The 19,016-nt window shown below is 39.0% G+C and overlaps 1 protein-coding gene across 1 annotated transcript in view; it reads right to left on the bottom strand.

The window, feature by feature from the left end:
- The window catches only part of CNTNAP4 (contactin associated protein family member 4), a 239,836-nt gene that overhangs the window by 8,689 nt on the left and 212,131 nt on the right, over positions 1–19,016 (bottom strand). Inside the window, exons 18-21 of the mRNA XM_070398223.1 lie at positions 14,221–14,460; positions 11,541–11,765; positions 10,029–10,162; positions 9,174–9,261 (exon numbers count right to left, since the gene is read on the bottom strand). Of these exons, the coding sequence (XP_070254324.1) occupies positions 9,174–9,261; positions 10,029–10,162; positions 11,541–11,765; positions 14,221–14,460 (687 nt within the window). The remainder of the gene's footprint in view (positions 1–9,173; positions 9,262–10,028; positions 10,163–11,540; positions 11,766–14,220; positions 14,461–19,016) is intronic.

Consider the following 19,016-nt stretch of genomic DNA (forward strand, 5'->3'; position numbering starts at 1 on the left):
TAACTCCAGAGGCCAGGGTCTCACCGCCAGGCCCCCGGCCTCCCAGCACTGAGAGGTATCACTGCTGCTCACATGCTAGACTGAGCGCTCCACGAGTGTACAGGGGACCTCGGCGCCCAGCATCACGTCGGTACATGGGAGGCATTGCATCAATGTGTACAAACCAAAGAACGGACTTAGTCCCACCACATAGCAGTCATTCATTTGAATGGATATACACTCAAATGCATATATTTTTAGAAAGACAGCATTCTTGCCTTGAGTTTTTGTTTTGTTTTTTGTTTGTTTGTTTTATTTAACAAGAAATGAAAAGGAAATATTTTAATACAACATAACCAGAACGGTGTTTTTCCCATTTCTCCTATGAGGTTAAAATCTTGAATAAAATTTCTTTAGACCGTTAAAAAATCTTACCTTTTGAACCAAAAAAGAAAAAAAAAACTAAAGTAAATAGATAAGATTCATTCCTTAATAAAAGTCTAACATGAGGTGACTTTTAAAAACCTTCAAATTAAAAACATTTCTCCTATTACAAATTTTTGTATAAAAATTTTAAGCTATAAAAGTTAAAATGGAAAGTCAAACCATTAATATTTGTTGTTTAAGAGCTCCCTGCAATTCAAGCATCTTGCATTCCAGCAGGGGAGACAGAAAATAAACAGAGAGAAAAGGAACTAATGAAAATTTTGAAGAGTGATAATGCCAGGAACAAATAAATTAGAAACTGTGATGGGATGTATCTGGAACAGAACTTTATCTTAATGAATGAGGTGATTTTTTTTTTTTTTTGGTGTCTATTTAAGGATGCGTCTTTTCACAGACCTAGTCTCTTAGTAGTCTGTAGCTATTATTCCAGAAGCTTCTGGCTTTTTTACTTTTTTCTCCAAATTTGCAAGCTTCCCTGTGATTTAGAAACCTTTGTCAGATTGTTCCTAGGCCTGGACTGCCCTCATCTATTCTGGGCGCTTTAAATCTGTGGACACAAGGTTTTCTTTAGCGGAACATTTCATAGATGGTGCGTCCAACTACTGATTCACCTCGGCCCCTTTAACTGCTTGGACTGCTGATTACTCACATTGAGTCTCCTCTACTACTCTCTAAGCTATTTTACTGTGTCTCCTGATTTCTATCGTTTAGGACTTATTTTTGTGGGGGTCAAGTGTTTCATTCACTTTATCTTCCAGGTGATAAAGTCAAGCATCAACAAAGACCATTCTTTCCTGCTGAGTTTTTCAGTCTGGAAAAATAAAAAAAAAAGTTTTCATCCCTCAAGGTCTTTTAGTTGCTTTACTAGAATTTCCTTCAAGCTCTTACTACGTTTCATTCCGAATGCCATCTGTCTCCTGGAGTAGCTTTATGTTGATAGGGAGTGATTCTGGTTGCTTTGGTTTTTCTCCCATTTTATAGCTGCTGAATCTTCTTAAGTAGAGGTTGTTTTTCTCATCTGCTCGTTGAATCACAGTCACTGGCTTCCTTAGATGGCTGATGCCCAGAGAAAATAGACGGGGCAGCCATCCATGTCAGTGAAACTGTGGACAAAGCACCCACCCAACTCGGGAGAGAGAGGAATTGGCCCACATTTTCAGCTCACCCTCAGTAGGATTCAGGAAGCCCTCAAATTTCAGGTCATTCCCTTTGGGCAAAGAGGGGAAATGGGCACACTGATGTTTTCATGCTGACTTTCCCCCTGGGCCAGCCGTGGGCAAACTACGGCCCGAGGGCCGGATGCGGCCCGTCTGAAATGAATAAAACTAAAAAAAAAAAAAAAAAAAAAAAAAAGACCATACCCTTTTATGTAATGATGTTTACTTTGAATTTATATTAGTTCACACAAACACTCCATCCATGCTTTTGTTCCGGCCCTCCGGTCCAGTTTAAGAACCCATTGTGGCCCTCGAGTCAAAAAGTTTGCACACCCCTGCCCTAGGCAATCCAGAGATCTATGCCAGCCCAGATTTCCAAGTGGAAGGTGGGAATCCAAACTTATTCAGGGTCTCCCCCCTGCCCCCCAGATTCTTGTAGGCCGACCCCCAGACTCTCTTCCAACCAGTCCCACCACACTTTCTCACCAGAAACCTCCAGGGTTCCCACTGCCTGTGGGCTGGACCAACACCTCCTTGTTTTGGGAGAGTCAGTGGGTTGCAATTAGAATTAGGAGTGAAGGGGAACTACAGGGACTTTGCAGCCATCTTCCCAGAATTAAGTCCAAACAAAATGAACAGCTATATTCAGGTGCTCATAGCAGAGTTGGCCTTAGAAATACATAGCAACAGAGATCTGCATTGACCATGATGCTAATAAAGCCAATGAGCAAAAATATACATCCTCCCGATCATCTGACTGCTGACTTGCCAATACCACATAAGGGTGAGAACAGGAGGGTGGGGGAATCGAAGACAGATGTCTCCTGCTTTACATAAACCCTGAAAGACAATCATGTTTGGCATGTTTCTGGTTATAAAAATACTCATGTGACTCAGACTTCTGGGTAGCTTTGCCTATCAGAAAGTTAGCCTCAATTGTATTTTCCAATAAAATGCTTTGTTGAAGAGGAAATCTTTTAACAAAAGGTCTACTAGGAAAATAGAGGACCAAGGAATTAAAATTTGTATGAAGCACCTTTTAATCACTGTTTCTGGAAGGGATATGGAGTTAAGCGGAAGAACAATTAGAAGGAGTGACTCATGCAATTTCTTGGGGTTCTCATAACAAAACAAAACAAAACCAACAACAAAAACCACAACCAAAAAAAGATAAAACAAAACAAAAACAAATAAAACTCAGAAAGCGAATCTAAGTAGTTTGATCTCAGAGCAGCAAAAGGATCTCACCATCTTTACTCCATGAAGGTACAGATAAGCAAGGCTTGCCTGAAAACGGCAGTGAATCAAAGGAGAAGCAGGGCTGAGACCCTGCAGACTTTTCCCCCATTTTATGCAATTACAACAAGGATGCAACCACAACAACAACAAAAGAGTTAGTGGAAGAGTAAAATGGCAAGGCAGGCAGAAATACCACATGGGGGAAGCAGCAGTGTTTCACAAAAGGTGTTTACTTGCTAACCACACCTGCTGCCCTGAGATCTGACCTTGAAAACCTGATTAACATGGAAGCCATTTCTTTCGATATTTAGATGTCTTCTATTGTGTTTTCAGTACAACCTGTCTCATCTGAAGTGTCTTAGGACAAGACCTGCGAAATAGTCTAATTAAACTTCCTTACGGCTTCCCTTGGCTTTGAAGCAGGTTTTTCATGAAATATCTGAGACTGAAGTTTGTTCTTAAAGCTCTTCCGAGGAGATGAAGTAGACGTCCTCCTCCCTCTGACCACACACTTTATTTACATCCGGCCGGAGTCTCCACTGCAGAGACCTGAGTTACTTCCTGGCTCTGCAGCCTCAGAAGAGATAAATGACCCCTCTGGGTCATTGCCTCTAAATATACCAACGCTACCACTCAGAGCAAGTAAAAACCATCGTCAGGCTTTTAGAAAACTCTTCTCACATGAAAAACAAGCCATGAAAAGAACTCATAACTTAATTTTACAATGAGTTTTGGATGGAAAGAGAAAGTGTAATGCAGCCCATAAATTACGGAAGAATATGCATGGGGCCGACTTGCTGCTTCTGGCCTTCCGCTGCCACCGTGATGTGTTAGCACGTTTTGTTGGTGGCGGCCCTGCACCATTACCATCTGTAATAAACAGTCACTGTAACTGCACTCGGCCTTCGAACAGCGATTTTTCAGTCATTTTACAATAGGTTAAATGGTATCATTATTCAAAATATGGGCATGAGAGGTTCTATGCAATTTCAAGTTTATGTAATGATCTTAATTGAGATTCTTTTTTTCACATGGCGAAACTGCAATCCAATAAAAGCTTAAAAACTAGCAACAACACTTTATACCTTTACATTTCCTTTGGTTAATTACATCTTAGATCTCTCTCTCTCTCTCTTAAAATATATATTTTTTTATTGATTTCAGAGAGGAAGGGAGAGGAAGAGAGAAACATCAATGATGAAAGATCATTGATTGGCTGCCTCCTGCACACCCCGCACTGGGGACCAAGCCTGCAATCTGGGCATGTGCCCTTGACTGGAATTAAACCCAGGACCCTTCAGTCCATAAGCCGATGCTCCAGCCACTGAGCCAAACCAGCCAGGGCAAGAGAGATCTCTTTTAATATAACTTTTGAGTAAATTGTTCTCCTAAAGGAGCTGATTGAGGAATCATCAGCTTTGGCATTGGTGCTTGGTACATGCTGAACGAGGAACGACACCAGGCTGTCTGCCTATTCAGAAGGAGACCACAAAGAATAAAACTGCCCTCCCTTTGTCCTCCAGCACCAGGTTCTACAAATGAGGATGCGCGGCGGGAACACTTTTTTCACTCCAATCATCATTAACGACCATTACCAGCAGATATCAAGCAGGGAGAGCAATTCTGATGTAACAATATCAAATTGTACTATGATGACAAGGAAACCATCTCTAACCCTCTATTCAGTGAACAGACAACACTAGCAGAATTCACTCATCTCATTCTGATGAGTCCTCCAGACCCTTAGACTGGCCTGTTCAGTATCACTTTGCTGTGGCTGTGCCCTCTCTCACCCTGAGGTCCTGAATCCACACCCCTGCCAATCTCCCTCCCCTACCCTGCTCTCTCCCATCAATGCCTGTTCTTTAATAAATCCACTCACACAACAGTGTGAGCACCTGATCATGGCTTTATTTTTTTATTTTTAAAAATATATTTTATTGATTTTTTACAGAGAGGAAGGGAGAGGGATAGAGAGTTAGAAACATCGATGAGAGAGAAACATCGATCAGCTGCCTCCTGCACACGCCCTACCGGGTATGTGCCCGCAACCAAGGTACATGCCCTTGACTGGAATCGAACCTGGAAACCTTGAGTCCACAGGCCGATGCTTTATCCACTGAGCCAAGCCGGTCAGGGCATGGCTTTATTTTTTACTTAATCATGGTGTGAGTACATTTTAAAGCATGTTAGTAATTAAAGAAATAAACAATCGCTTTCTCCTTTTTATTTTAAAGATTATTCTAGTTTTAACATACATAATTTGGGCTTTGTGACTACTTTCATCATTGGGCACCTTTGATGTGTAAGTAGAGCTCTATGTTGTATGTTTGATGGCCAAATGAAGGCGGCAGGGGTGTGTGAGCATGCTTGTCCCTCCCACCTGGAGTTACTTGTGATGATCTGTGACTCTGATAAACCCCAATGTTGACCTTATCATTTACTCTATAATTAAAATCACATGACATGTTCTGGTGTCATGGATGTTCTCTGGACTCGGGACATGACAATTCTGACCTATGCTCATGCGTCATAATGAGGAGAAATGGCCTTTTTCAGATTCTAGGTCTGGGTAGTGCAGAATAATCCAGCTAACTCTGAAAAGGACCAATGCAGGATGAAGTCACACCACACCCTGAAGAAGTCTATGACATTTTAATTGTTAAAGTATTCAAAAATCAATGTGATGAGTATAAACTATGATTTTAGGTAGTTTCTTACAAGAATGAAATCACACTATGTATTGAAGATAGTCTATGACATTTTAAATATTTAAATATTTAAAAATCAACCTGCTCACTTAAAAAGAAATGATTTTCTGTAGTTTTCTTACTTTGCTTGCTCTAAACTGTATGTCTCCTTTAAAACTTGCTTTTAAAGCAACCAGTCCATTATCTTAAGAGGCATTTCACAATATACAGGGTGGGGCAAAAGTAGGTTTACGGTTGTGAGTACACAAAAGACAGTTTATGCTGATATTATTATTTATCATTGTATTATTTTCCATATGAATAACTATAAACCTACTTTTGCCCACCCTGTATCTACAAAGTCACAGTGCCCTTGGTTCTCTAAGTCACCTTTTCCCCTTGCCTCTGGGCATGGAGGCTGGTTTTACATAAAGGATTTCTGACACATTGAAAAGTGTTCTCACGGCTCTTCAGTGAGACTGAGTAGATGCCCTTCCCTTGCTGACTGCACACCTTATTTACACTTGCCCACACCTGCACTGCAGTGACCTGTGTGTGCTTCCTGGCTCATAGCCTCAGTAAGAGAGCAATGATCACCACTGGTCATCACCTCTAACATATGAATGCTACCAATCAGAATGAGAAAAAGTAACCAGCTTGTACCTATAATAAATCATAAAACTATTCTAACATATCAAAGCATCTGGGTACAGAATTCAGAGCTTAATTTTATAGTGAATTATGAATATGAAAAGCAAACTTAATGTACTATATTATTCATGACAGGAGGACCTGCTTGGCTAAAGCCTTGATTTTTCCACCACAGCTCGCAACTTAATACATTATTATTGCCAAAGTTAGTGAGTCTTTGAAAATTTGAAGTGTAATAGGAACTTAGTACAATTTGATATTTTTTCTTAAAATTTAACTTCCTTTCTCAATATCTGCTTCTAATATTAGTTAACATTGACAGTAATCCAAAATTACCCCTTAGTTCCTCCTGGATTTAAGAAATGAATACTGAAGAAAGTGAGAGTGGGAAAGTATTTCATTCATTTCTGGGTTTCCATTTGAAATTGCAGTGGATGGTCATATCCTTAAGTCTTTGGTTGACAATGGAGGCAAATGACAACTCCAAAGAAACAACTGGTTAATATTTATATTCTGCTCCCTTAAAAAATATTCAGAAATTATAAAATGATACAAGTATTTTCATGTATTTTAATTTGAAGGGTGATTTGGAACTCTTTTATCTGAAGCAACATAGGGTATATTATATTCAATTAAATACAGAACAACACTTTGTATAATGATCATCTGTATGCCCACAAACCATGAGCTCTGTGGGGGCAGATGCAATGTTTACCTTGCTGTGTGACCTTCTTGCATTACACAACAGGGGATGACAAACTAGGAGTTAAATGAATCAGTGAGCCAAATGGGCTTTCAAAAATGACAACCATAGTTAATAAGCAGGGTCAGTAAGAATGTGCCTTGCAGACCTCCAACTAGAGGAGAGTAACTGACCAGGGGCCACAGCTGGAGGCTCTGAAACACATTGTCATGCTTGGGCCAAGGCCATGCTTCCCACGGACTGTTCCCAGCCAATGGCTGGTCACAGCAGGGACTCTAAGGCAGGCCCATTAGTGGAAAACATGGGACTCCTCTGATGGTTGACTGACTCCAGGGATCCCCAAAGGGTGTGCAGCCTCTGTAAGACTGCACAGGAGTCCAGGATACTTCTTTCTAACTTTCCCTCCCTCCCCTTCATTTGGAGGCGGAATTGCATGACCATCGGATGGCAATGCTGGTCTTGGCCAACTCCCTCCCTATTTTCTTTCTTACTAGTGTTCCCTTAATAAAACCCTCACATGGTTAAGTTTGTCTTTTCACCTGCTTCTTGGAGGACCTGGACTAACATAATGAGAAACTTCAAGATTGAGCAACTCTCTGGAAATTAATAGTTCCATGTTAGCATCTATTTTACTATAATTTAATATACTGCATTAAAATATAATAATGTACTACATAACATTTTATTGTAATGTCATATACCACACTAAATTTGACCATAAATTATTAGTCTATTTTGAATTACAAATGATTTGAACTCAGCATTAGTCCTCTGTCAAGATCCTAACCTTAGGTACACGTCAAATAAATTTTCTTATACTTTTAGGAGAATGAGTAGCAGTTCATTGCTGAATTTGGACTTTAATCTTATTTTTCAGCATGAGCAATATGCATTTGAATAATAGGCTAATCTTGAATAAAAACATTAACATCTTTAATTCCATACTAATCTCCCCTATTTCTTTACAAAAAGAAAAATAAATATTTATATAATGAATGTTATTATTCTCCTTGGTTAATACAATCCTCCTCATAAAATGAAGATCAGTTTCTCAATAGTTTTATAATATATTTAATATATTTCTACTCACAAAAATATTTTAATCAGTAACTCGGGCATTAAATTTGAAGATGTTATTTCTTCAAAAATATGATTTTATCAACACTATGCATAATTGTTAGGATTTTCTACTTTGTATCTTACATTGTTACATAATGCCTCATCTCAGACCCTGCTACCCTGAGGAACGCTTGAGCTGAAGATATGTTATATTCAATTGATTTTTTATTGCTATTGTTGAATTTATATAATTTACACTATGAAACGCATTTGGAATATTTCAGTTAAGCTTCCAACTATCTCAACAATACTTTGCACACATTTTTTATGTCCACTCTAGCACATTGGAAGAACACTGCAATCCATATTTCCCTAGTCTGGAGAGTAAGAGCACACAATTGTGATACTCATCATGGTATTAGAAAGCCTATAAATATTTATAAACTTAACTATGAATCTTCTCCAAGGCCAATATTTTGATCATTCACCCATAGGCTTAACAAACATTCTCAATATTGTGAGATCATGTACAGGGAATGTAAGGAATGATTAATCAAGGTACAAATCATGGAGAAGGTAAAAAAAAAATTTAAGTACATTTACTATCTTGGGTGAAATAGTTAGGTAACCTGTTCTTTCTTACTATTTGATTTCTTGTTTTGTTTTGTTTTTGTTTTGTTAATTCTCACTGGAGGATATTTTCCCATTGATTTTCAGAGAGAGTAGAAGGGATGGAGAGAATAAGGAGGGAAGAAAGAGAGGGAGGGAGGGGGAAAGGGAGAGAGACACATCAATTGGTTGCCTCCCGAACACTCCAGACTGGGGCCCGGAATTGGGATCAAACCTATAACTCAAGTAGGTGCTCTTGACCTGGAATCAAACCCAAGACCCTTCAGTGTGCAGGCCAAGACACTAACCACTGAGACACCCAGGCCAGGGCTATTATTTGATATTTTTGAAATGTGAGAACAATACCTTGTTTCATTATGCCAGAGTGGCATTATAACATTATGAAGGAGAATGCTTGCTCACCCTACAGGTCCCTACTCAGAATTACACACACCTCTGAGAAAGTACACTTGCTGCCTTATAAATAAAATAAGGCCAGAGATTTTTTTTGGGGGGGAGATGAGGGAATAATGAATTTGCAGTGGTGTGTGTGTGTGTGTGTGTGTGTGTGTGGAATATGACTCTTCTGATCCATGTTTATGCATCAGAATCAGAGGAAAGGTTGTTTCTTTTACTTACCTAAAATCCTGCCCAGTACAAGAGATTTGACGGCACTGAATTCTGTACCTGATGACAGGTGGACTTGCCTCCTTGCATTCTCGTCAATCTACAAAATTGTTGTATGAGATGCCAAAATCCAAATGGATGCCATTTTGTTGAGAAGAGGACAGGAAGCAAAGGAAAAAAACAACCCAAAAATGATAAAATAGGCAATGGTTAGCATGGCCCCAAAGGTTAGCCATATATAAAACTGAATATTATTTTCTAAACTATTTCTATATTACCCTCAGATACCACTACACCCCATCTTCTATCCCCTTAATCACTTTATTTTTCTTCGCTATATGAGAAAGACAAAATTGAAAAGCCAACATTGTTTTTTTACTTGAGTTATTTGGCTAAGAAATTTTCCTCTATGCTGAAACATTAGTGCTTTTCTTCCAAAGCTGGTAGAATCCTTCCACTTTCTCTGCCGTGACTCACATTATTTTTATATTTACTGATGCTGCAGTAACTAATTTCAGTGCTAGAATTGTGGCTGCGTTTAGACCCCTCCGAAGCGAACGGGTTTCATCGGAGCAGCAACAGTCCCCCCAGTAGTGCACGATGATAGCTAGACAGTATTTCCCGCCTGAGCAGTAAAACAAACGCTGGAAGTTCGTATATTTAAGTATAAAATATTAATAATATCTTGGACAGAATCTTATCCCCCTTAAAGCACTCTGACCACACATTGGACAGTAGGGGCTGTGCACCAGCAGCCCTGAAAGGATGACTTTGTTTACTGCATCCATTATCACATTTCTGCTGCGGGTCCTTCATGCTGGCCAGTCCTAACTGTAACCCTGGCTTCTCTAGGGTTGAGTACGTTACCTCTACAAAGACCACTCCTTCTTCTCTGTTAATCTGGACGTGGTGAAGTTGCCCATCAGCCATGTTTTTGAAATCAAAGGTAACGACATCTGGTTCTTGATATCTATTCAGCTTGTACCTGACCTGCAAACTTCCTAAAGTGGGGAGGGAAATTATATTTCCAGTTAAAATTGTATTTTAAAAATTGCTTATAAAAATTCAGAGTACATTTGTTGTTATTTAGTAATTTCTGGGGAAAAGTCACAATATTTTATTTGTGTGTATCCTTTCATCATAATTCCTAGAAGTCAGTTTCTATGTGAAATCAAGACCAAGCCTGTTGCTAATAAGCAGTGTTTTTCCTGCAAATTTTTAATTTTTCCCCCTAGATGTCAATATGGAATTAAGTAAATACAAATATTTGTACTAGCTTCTAAATAAAAAAAAAAGACTTGGTATATTATAAAATACCAAACTATTGTGGAATATTGTAATAGCATTCTGTTTCTATAATCTCCACCCCTGAAATGTAATTGATTAATAAAATTATTAAGCAAATGTAGTTTTACTAAAGACGAGAAATATTTGGCCAAATGGTCATGGTCTAAATTTTGGGATGAAATTAGAGTAAAATGAATGGTTTTAAGCCAAACTTACTATTTATAGTACTCAACTGCCTGTAACGATGTCAATTTACTGCACAGAATTATCTTCCAATTTAACAAAGAAAATGTCCTAACATATAGATAAGCTTTAAGCTCAAAACGTATACAGTGAAGGCAAGCATACCTATTAAACAATGTTATTTTTACTTTGGTCTTCAGTGCCCATGGGCCATGTTTGATTTAATTGAAATGCTATATTCACATTTGTAAAAGTGTTTATTTTCCTCATGCAGAGAATGTATTTATGACATTTTTATCTTTAGTCAGGATAAAGGGAAGAGAAAAAATAGCAGTAAGTAGTCTCTGTGACAAGGTTTCTGTAGGAGTCACATGTCCTAACCCACACACCATTACCCAGCATCAAGGCACCAGCACTGTCCATGACTATTTTATTGCCTATAATTAGAAGCAACAGATTATTTTGTGGACATTTTCTTATACATAATACTAGTTTGTCATCATTCCTTTAAAATTTTGTATTTTGATTTGAAGAAAATATTTGTTATGTGCAGAGTGACATCTTATTTCAAAATCAACCACAACACTGATGCTGATATTCACGTGGAATAGTAAAGAGCTTCTAGCAATAATAAAATATAACAAATATTTTATATAATAAATTATACTTCATATGGGCTATGTGTACTTATCAAAATTATAAGGAGATAAAGGCATCTTAATTCCTTTCAATAATCCTTTTAGATTCAATTTATGGGACAGTAGTGAAAATACAAAATTGAATACAAAAGACAGGCACGTTTTTTCTTCCTGTTTGTAGTCTGAGAAGCAAGAAGACGAGAAGGATCCGTACTATTACTGATGTAATGCTCTAACTCAATTTTCTCTCTCTCATCTAAAAAGCACTCACCATTTTTGGCAATGATGACTGAAAGATACTCTTTATAAAAGGAGCTCACATAGAGCAGTGAGCTGGGTGTCCGTGTTGTTCGGAAGCTAAATTTGATCATTTCTCGGCGCAGCTTTAGATCACCATGAAATGAAGCAGCGTGGGAGCTGGAATTCTTACTTAAGGGATAATTTTCTTGAAAATGGTAAACCACGGACGAGCCAGATCCAAAATATGCAGCAATCTCTGAAATGATATATACATCTCATATTAAAAATTAAGACCAAGGCTCTTGTTTCAGTGATATTAACTGATATTTTTAATTAAAAATAACAAATTAAATAAATATAAGAAATACCCTCAAACCAGAATTAAATAACATTATAGATTAACAGAGCTTTCACAATGGTCACTGAAATGGCTTTATGTTAGAATTATATGTAATTAATCCACTAGTTAATCTCATTGCTGAAAGCTTAATGCTCTTCCCCTCCCAAGTATAAACATAAACCAGGCTTCTTGACTTCCATCTCCCTTCCCATCCATTGTCTTATTTAACTTTTAAGCCCCACCTATCACTTTATAGCCAGAATACATTAGTCTTTCTATATCAGGGAGAAAGGAAGACTGAGGCATTCTATTACCTTCCAGGATCAGCAGGCAGAATGTTCCTTTCTGTCTAAAGACTTTCTCCTACTCACTGTGCACTAAAAAGTCTACCATAATAGGAGAAATGGGCATTTGTGTAGCAGAGATGCACATAGGAACTACCCATCCTCGTTTAAATCATTGTACCCAGGCAGAGTATTTTACTCCCGTGAGATTAATATCTCAGTTTCACACACACATGCACACGCACACTCCCACGCCAAATACACAAACATAAAATGAGGAGGACTGTGGGAAAGACAGTTAGTGCTGCATCCAGAACCTGCTTCTATCCATTACTATGCAGGCCCAGTTGTTGGATCTGAGTTGTGGATGATGCGTACTGTTAATATAGCAACGTTTCCACTCCCGCGGAACTTCAGGAGGTCTTTCGTTTATTACTTTTATTATCTATTATATATTTTTTTATATTCAGTATAATATGTGGATACAGAATTCCTGATTGCACTTAACAATATGAAACAGAAATCATTTCGATTCAGGAAATGAAGACATGTTCCGGTGACCAGGCAGTCTTATTTCTAACTTTAAATGTGAAAAGTCTCCTAAAATGGCAGCAGCAGCGTGAGATTTATGACTACAGGTGGACTTCAAAATAATAACTCATTCCTGAGAAAAAGCAGATAACGTGCAGAGTGCGTTTTTGACAACTTTTCATTAAATAATCCCCAATGCTTTCGTAGCAAATTGGAGGTGGCTTCAATTTGGAGCCTGTTGTTGTTAGTCTCCTTTCAGAAAAGGTCCACTAAGCCAGAAACATTTAAATAAACAACTGAATTGAACTGGACAACAGTTTTCTATGAGAAACTATGGAAGTATAACAAATGTTTGTAATATTCAGAGACGTCTGTCCAAAACACTTAATACTACCTCAGCTCTTTTTGCTTCCATGATGTACACCAGTGAACAAGACAAGCTGAAAAATATTTCACTATTTTACTTCATAACCAGATACTTAACACATTATAGAGCAAAATGCCCAGAGTCATTCTGTTACACAACAATATATAAGGAAATGTATTTATATTCTTGAGAAATATCTGTTTGGAAAAAGCAAAAAACAAAACAAAACAAAAAAAACCAACAACGTGTCCTAGATTTTCCTGCATTGTTGACTATCTTCATAAAAAATAACAATAATTACCCTGGCCTGTTTTCTCAGTGGTTAGAGCTTCAGCCCAGGGACCGAAAGGGTCACAGGTTCGATTCCTGATCAAGGGCATGTACCTCGGCTGAAAGTTCCCTGGCCCTGGTAAGGGTTAGTGTGGAAGGCAACCAACTGATGTGTCCCTCTCATGTTGATGTCTCCCCTTCCCTCCCTCCTTCCATCCTTCCCTCCTTCCCTCCCTCCCTCTTTCCCTCCCTCCCTCCCTTTCTTCCATCCCTCTCTTCCCTCCCACTCTCTCTAGAAATCAATGGAAAAAATATCCTAGGGTGAGGGATTAGAAATATAAAATAAAAATAACAGCCGAAACCGGTTTGGCTCAGTGGATAGAGCGTCGGCCTGCGGACTGAAAGGTCCCAGGTTCGATTCCGGTCAAGGGCATGTACCTGGGTTGGGGGCACATCCCCAGTAGGGGGTGTGCGGGAGGCAGCTGATCGATGTTTCTCTCTCATTGATGTTTCTGACTCTCTATCTCTCTCCTGTCCTCTCTGTAAAAAATCAATAAAATATATTTTAAAAAAATAAAAAATAAAATAAAAATAACAATAATACCCTTAATAATTTTACAATAGAGAATAGTCCCAAGGGGCAGGTTGTTGACAACCATAATAACAGCACTAATATTAGATAGGAAAAAAAATCAAATTGAACACTTAACACTTTAAGACATCATCAATAAACACTTTTTAGGAATTAAGGCAATCCTAAGAAATAAAGTGTGGGGAGCAAAAAAATATATTTTGCAAAAATAACAAAACAAAAAAAGAAATGGATTTTGTTTATATGTTTCAAATAGCAACACAGACAATAACAGACGTTTATTCATATTGGATACGTTTTCCTCTTAGGCACCCATGTCATCCTTACCATCGGAGCAGAAAGGCCCTGAGTATGCAGAGAAGGTGCAGTCGCAGGAGAATCCACTGGGCTTCTCTCTGCAATTCCCTCCGTTGCGACACAGCTTCCCGTAGCTGCTGCAATGCCCCCGACAGCCGGGCTCCACGCCGGGAGTCACCCTGGCCCTGTCCTCCAGGTCCAGGGCCTGCCCGTTCAGCTGCAGGGCCCGGAGGCATCCCAGAAAGCCCCTCTGCCTGGTGGCCGTTCCACCTGAAAGGGAGATACTGCAGATGGAAACACGGTCCTACATGTCTTATTCAGGATTTAAAGACCAAGTAAAACTGAGGCCTCCCAGAGAACTGCAGAAATGTGAAGAGCAAAAATATAATTTTGGAAGTACAATTTGAGACAAAACATTAAAAGACTTGAAAAAGACAAAACATTAATTCAATTTTTTCTAAAAGATGAATTTGTTACATATTTGTTTTCTAAAAAGTATTAAACTCTAAATTGAGGAGGTTTTTAAAAATTAGTTCTTATGTAGAAAGTAATATATTTTTGCAATTTTAAATAAGAATATATTTGTGGGTAAGTGTGGTTTGTCCTCATATTGAAAACTGATCCTGATGCTGGTACGTTGTAACTTAGTGGGAATTATAATGAAAACTTGAGTCCTCCTAACTTGACCACATTGATGTGGTCTGTTAGTTGGAGTGTTGTTTTGGTTGAATTTTTTCAAAATGCTGGTCCAGCATTCATTGTCTTAAGCTTGGAAAGACTCAACAAAATTGGGAAGAGGACTGATGAAGAAACACAGTGGTATAACATCCTATATAATAATACGCAATATTAGGCTAATATGCAAATTGTCCCCTCAACCAGGAGTTTGACCAGGGGGTGGGGCTGGCCAGCCAACCTCCCGCATCCCCTCCCACCTGTGCACAGACTCATGCACCGGGCCTCTAGTTAATTAAATAATATACAACAGTATGCACTTATCAAGTCACCTTTGGAGAAATTTTAAATGTTTGGATAGGATCAGACCCTGTTATTCTACACAGAGCTTCTCAAACTTTAGAGACTATGAGAATACATGTAAAGGCTTTATTGAAACACAGATTCAGGAGCTCACCCTAAAAATACTGATTCTATGAGCCAGAAACAGGGCAGTTAATACATGTTCAACAATCCTCAGAGGTGAAGCTTCCTCAGACAAACACTTGTCCTCCACATTTAAGGCACTACCTAATTAGAAGGTAAGCTCTAGGGGGACTTTCACTTAAATCTGTGTCCAGAAATATCATTAATGAATGCTCAGAACTTGAAGTGGCATAATAATGCCCTAATCTGAATTATTCGGGTGATTCTACCAAGAGGAACTTAGATGGTCACAGAACCTTTAAAAAGAAGCTTCATCTTTGAACAGATGGTGCTGCCTCACCCAGGACCTCATACCTGCTCTGTACCTACCTGTGTACATGTGCACTGCCTTCCCTCCTGGTTCACTTAGCTTAAAGCCTCCTTATTCTCGGAGATTTCAGGGTTTTTTGTATGTCATAAACAAAAGTTGGCCAGAAGGACCCTAAATAAATATTTGCCACCATCTACCAGGCTTTATATTTTACCAATTTATGCCGTATATTGTCAGTGTCCCTTCATTAGAGAGAGTATTCAATAAGGGTGGCAGAACAGTGCCCGGACCATAACAGCTGTGCAATAGCCATTGGTAATAACTAATTCACTAGCAATTGACATTAATAATAACTACTAATTAATACTCAATTTATTATTACTAATTAATTAATACAATTTAAAATTAAACCAGATTATACCTCAGGACTGGGACATGGGGGCCTCTTGTTTCAAAGTTTGAAGAGAGGAACCCTTTTGTTGCGCAGGGATGTTTGGGTCCCAGACTATGACTAAGGATAAAACTCAATGACTAGAAAATAAATTCATTCTTTAATCTTGGATAATGAAATACCATGAAGAGGAAACCAAAAGAACTCTTGAGAATTCTGGACTCATGCAATAATGCTCTTTATAATTCAGATTCATAGACATAATGGTCTCTATTCAAACTACTGTATTTAAATTTCTGTATTCAAATGGCTTCAGTTGACATAATTTGTGCTTCTTCAATGAAAATACAGATGTCTTCAGGGTGTGGGTCAGATCTTCTATTTCTAAATCCAGATGCAGTGTGGTGCGCATCCCGGATGCACCCCAACTCCAGTTTATGTGGGTGTGGCAGAAAGGAAAGGACTAACTTCCTCCCAGTTTCAGAATAGCTGACAGTCTTCTTGTTTCATTTGGCCTACATTTACTCAATCTCCTGCCATTCTGGTAGTCTCTCTTCTGCCATATTCTCAGGACCTGTTCCCTTCCACATCAAAGCTGTTCCTCACCTTGGCTTCAGACCTCCCTATTCTCCCATCTGCTAACAACTCAGTAAGAATATCTAGGGCTCAGAGTTAAGCCTCTGATACATGTTTTTGGCATCCTTGCCGGAGTTTTCTTTCCTGGGTCAGGCAGCCCACAGCCTTGGCTTTACCTTTAGCCCCGGGTTCTCTGGAGGAAGGCCAGCTCCCGTGAAGTCTGCATTAGAGGCATGCTCCTGGTAGATTCACTCGCTTCATGTTACAGCGTGGTAGGTCATGGTATACAGTTTACAGTATATAGTAATGTTACATCCTGGTCTGTTAGGCATGTGTCACTCTAAACATCCAGGCTGTCTGACTTAGGTGGTTATCTCATTCTGCCAAGGACGTAATGATAAGGAAATAACTTGGAGTCCAACGACTGAATACAATCCATTTTCAACTGTTCCAACTGGTCTATTCTTTTTTATTTTCTTTTGTTTTGGTTCAGATGATGAGACTCTAAAGGCATAGAGGAGTCCAGGGCCAATCCCATGGGCAGAGCTGAGTGATTTTAAAATAAACACATTTAGTCGGAGGCAGAAATGGGACCAGAAGCTACAGGTGGTCTTTTGTTACAAGGAAGCCTCTTTCTTCTCCACAAAAAGAAAACATGATCAAACAAGAAAAGTTCCATTTTCTTCTATTTCTCAGATCACTCTCAGTTTGAATGGCATTTCAAAAATATAAGTTTTATTTAGCAGCTCTTTGCTAGGCACAGTGTCGGGCACTGGAGGTTCAGAGTTATATGCAAATGATTTCGCTCTCAAAGAGCTCACAGTCTAGTCTAGATTTAGGCAGGTAAACACACAATTACCCCATGATGTTATGGGTAGAAATAAATAACAGGTGGAGAAGGTCAGAAAAAAAATGCTTAAATAGTATTTGTAACCTTGAGAAAAGAAATCAATACTCAGCTTAGTAAACAGGACCTCTTAATTCTGTATTTTTAAAGAGTTCATGTTTACCCAGTTAAATAGTTTTAAACTATTTTTTTAAATCATCAAAAAAGTATTTATAATTAAATATAAACCTATGTGTCATACATGTATTGAAGAGTTTTACCTTACCATTAGGTATCAAGTTAATATCTTATTTTAAGATGTAACTATTCTGGAAAACATGGATATTGTAAATAGGATTAGGTTTAAAGCTTAATTAAAGCTTCCAATGTATGGCCAATGAAAATGAGTTGCAGTTTGATTAATTGATTCTGGATATTTCTGCTGAGCTATTATGTTTGGAACTGTCTTCCAATTAATTTTCTATCAATTTACCTGCCATACTACATCAGATATAATGAGTTCGGGAACTTCCCAAACACTGAGTATTCTGTGAGACAAATGCCTAACCTTTCCATGTGAATGAATGCAATGGAGTTTGTTCACTTACACAACAGTATTGGGGCCTGGCACCTAAATAAGTGTGCTAGGTGCTGAGCAGAGACTGAGCCCAATCCCTTTATCACATTCATTATTCTCAGGAAGTTAGTCCAAGTGACAGATGCTATTGTCAAAGAGAACAAGCTGACTCTTTCCTATGCCAATTTTCCACAACTTTTTGTGGCAGGAAGACCTTTAATTTTTAATGGAAAATTATTTATGTGCTGTGCTTGGATATAATGAGGATTAATTGGGAACCGCTGCATAATTCGCCCAAGAGCCTTAGAGGCAGAAAGAAATCAAGATTCACACACTGCTCTTTAAAATCCAAAGTCATGAAAGCTTGTCCGGCAGAGAACAGGAGCTCTCCCTGCCCACGGGACCATGGCAGAAAAAGTAGCAGAGACCTGACCATAGGTCAGCGAGGGGCAGGGAAGTGACAGGCCATGTGGGCTGGGCGTTGAGTCGGGGATGGAAGGAAACAGTGGTATATCACACATTGGATCGCCACTCCAGTCCTACCCCGCCATCTGGGGGGAAGATAGCCTTGCAGATAGGACCCTACTAGTTCACATAGAGGTAGGAGACTGGAAGCCCAGCTATGATTCTGCTATGTAGTATTCCTCATTGAGCAAATCCCTAGGAGGGCTGGGAAGAAGGATCTTCTCATGTTCAAGGAACAATTGTGGTTGAAAGAGGCAGCTGGTATAAGCAACCCATTAACTCCACTCTTGAAGGTTGTAGGAGAACCTTCAGGCACTTTCCCCTTAACCAAAGTCAGTGGTAAGAACATGTCCTCATCGGAGCAGCAGTGGGCAGAGTGGGTCTATTTAGACTTCTCATATGACAGAGCCACAGCAGCTCTCTTTGACCATAAGTAAGGCCCATTCTAAAGATAGGAACTATTGGTGGTATCAGTCATATTCTCTGATATCAAGAGAGCCCATCTCAATTCTGGAACAATCACTCAGATTTGTTCACTGGGCATGGAAAAGTACACTGGGAGCATTTGCGGCTAAATATG

Source organism: Myotis yumanensis, unplaced genomic scaffold, assembly GCF_028538775.1.
Source record: "Myotis yumanensis isolate MYYU_CA2020_CCGP unplaced genomic scaffold, mMyoYum1.0.hap1 SCAF_18, whole genome shotgun sequence".
Lineage (NCBI taxonomy): Eukaryota > Metazoa > Chordata > Mammalia > Chiroptera > Vespertilionidae > Myotis > Myotis yumanensis.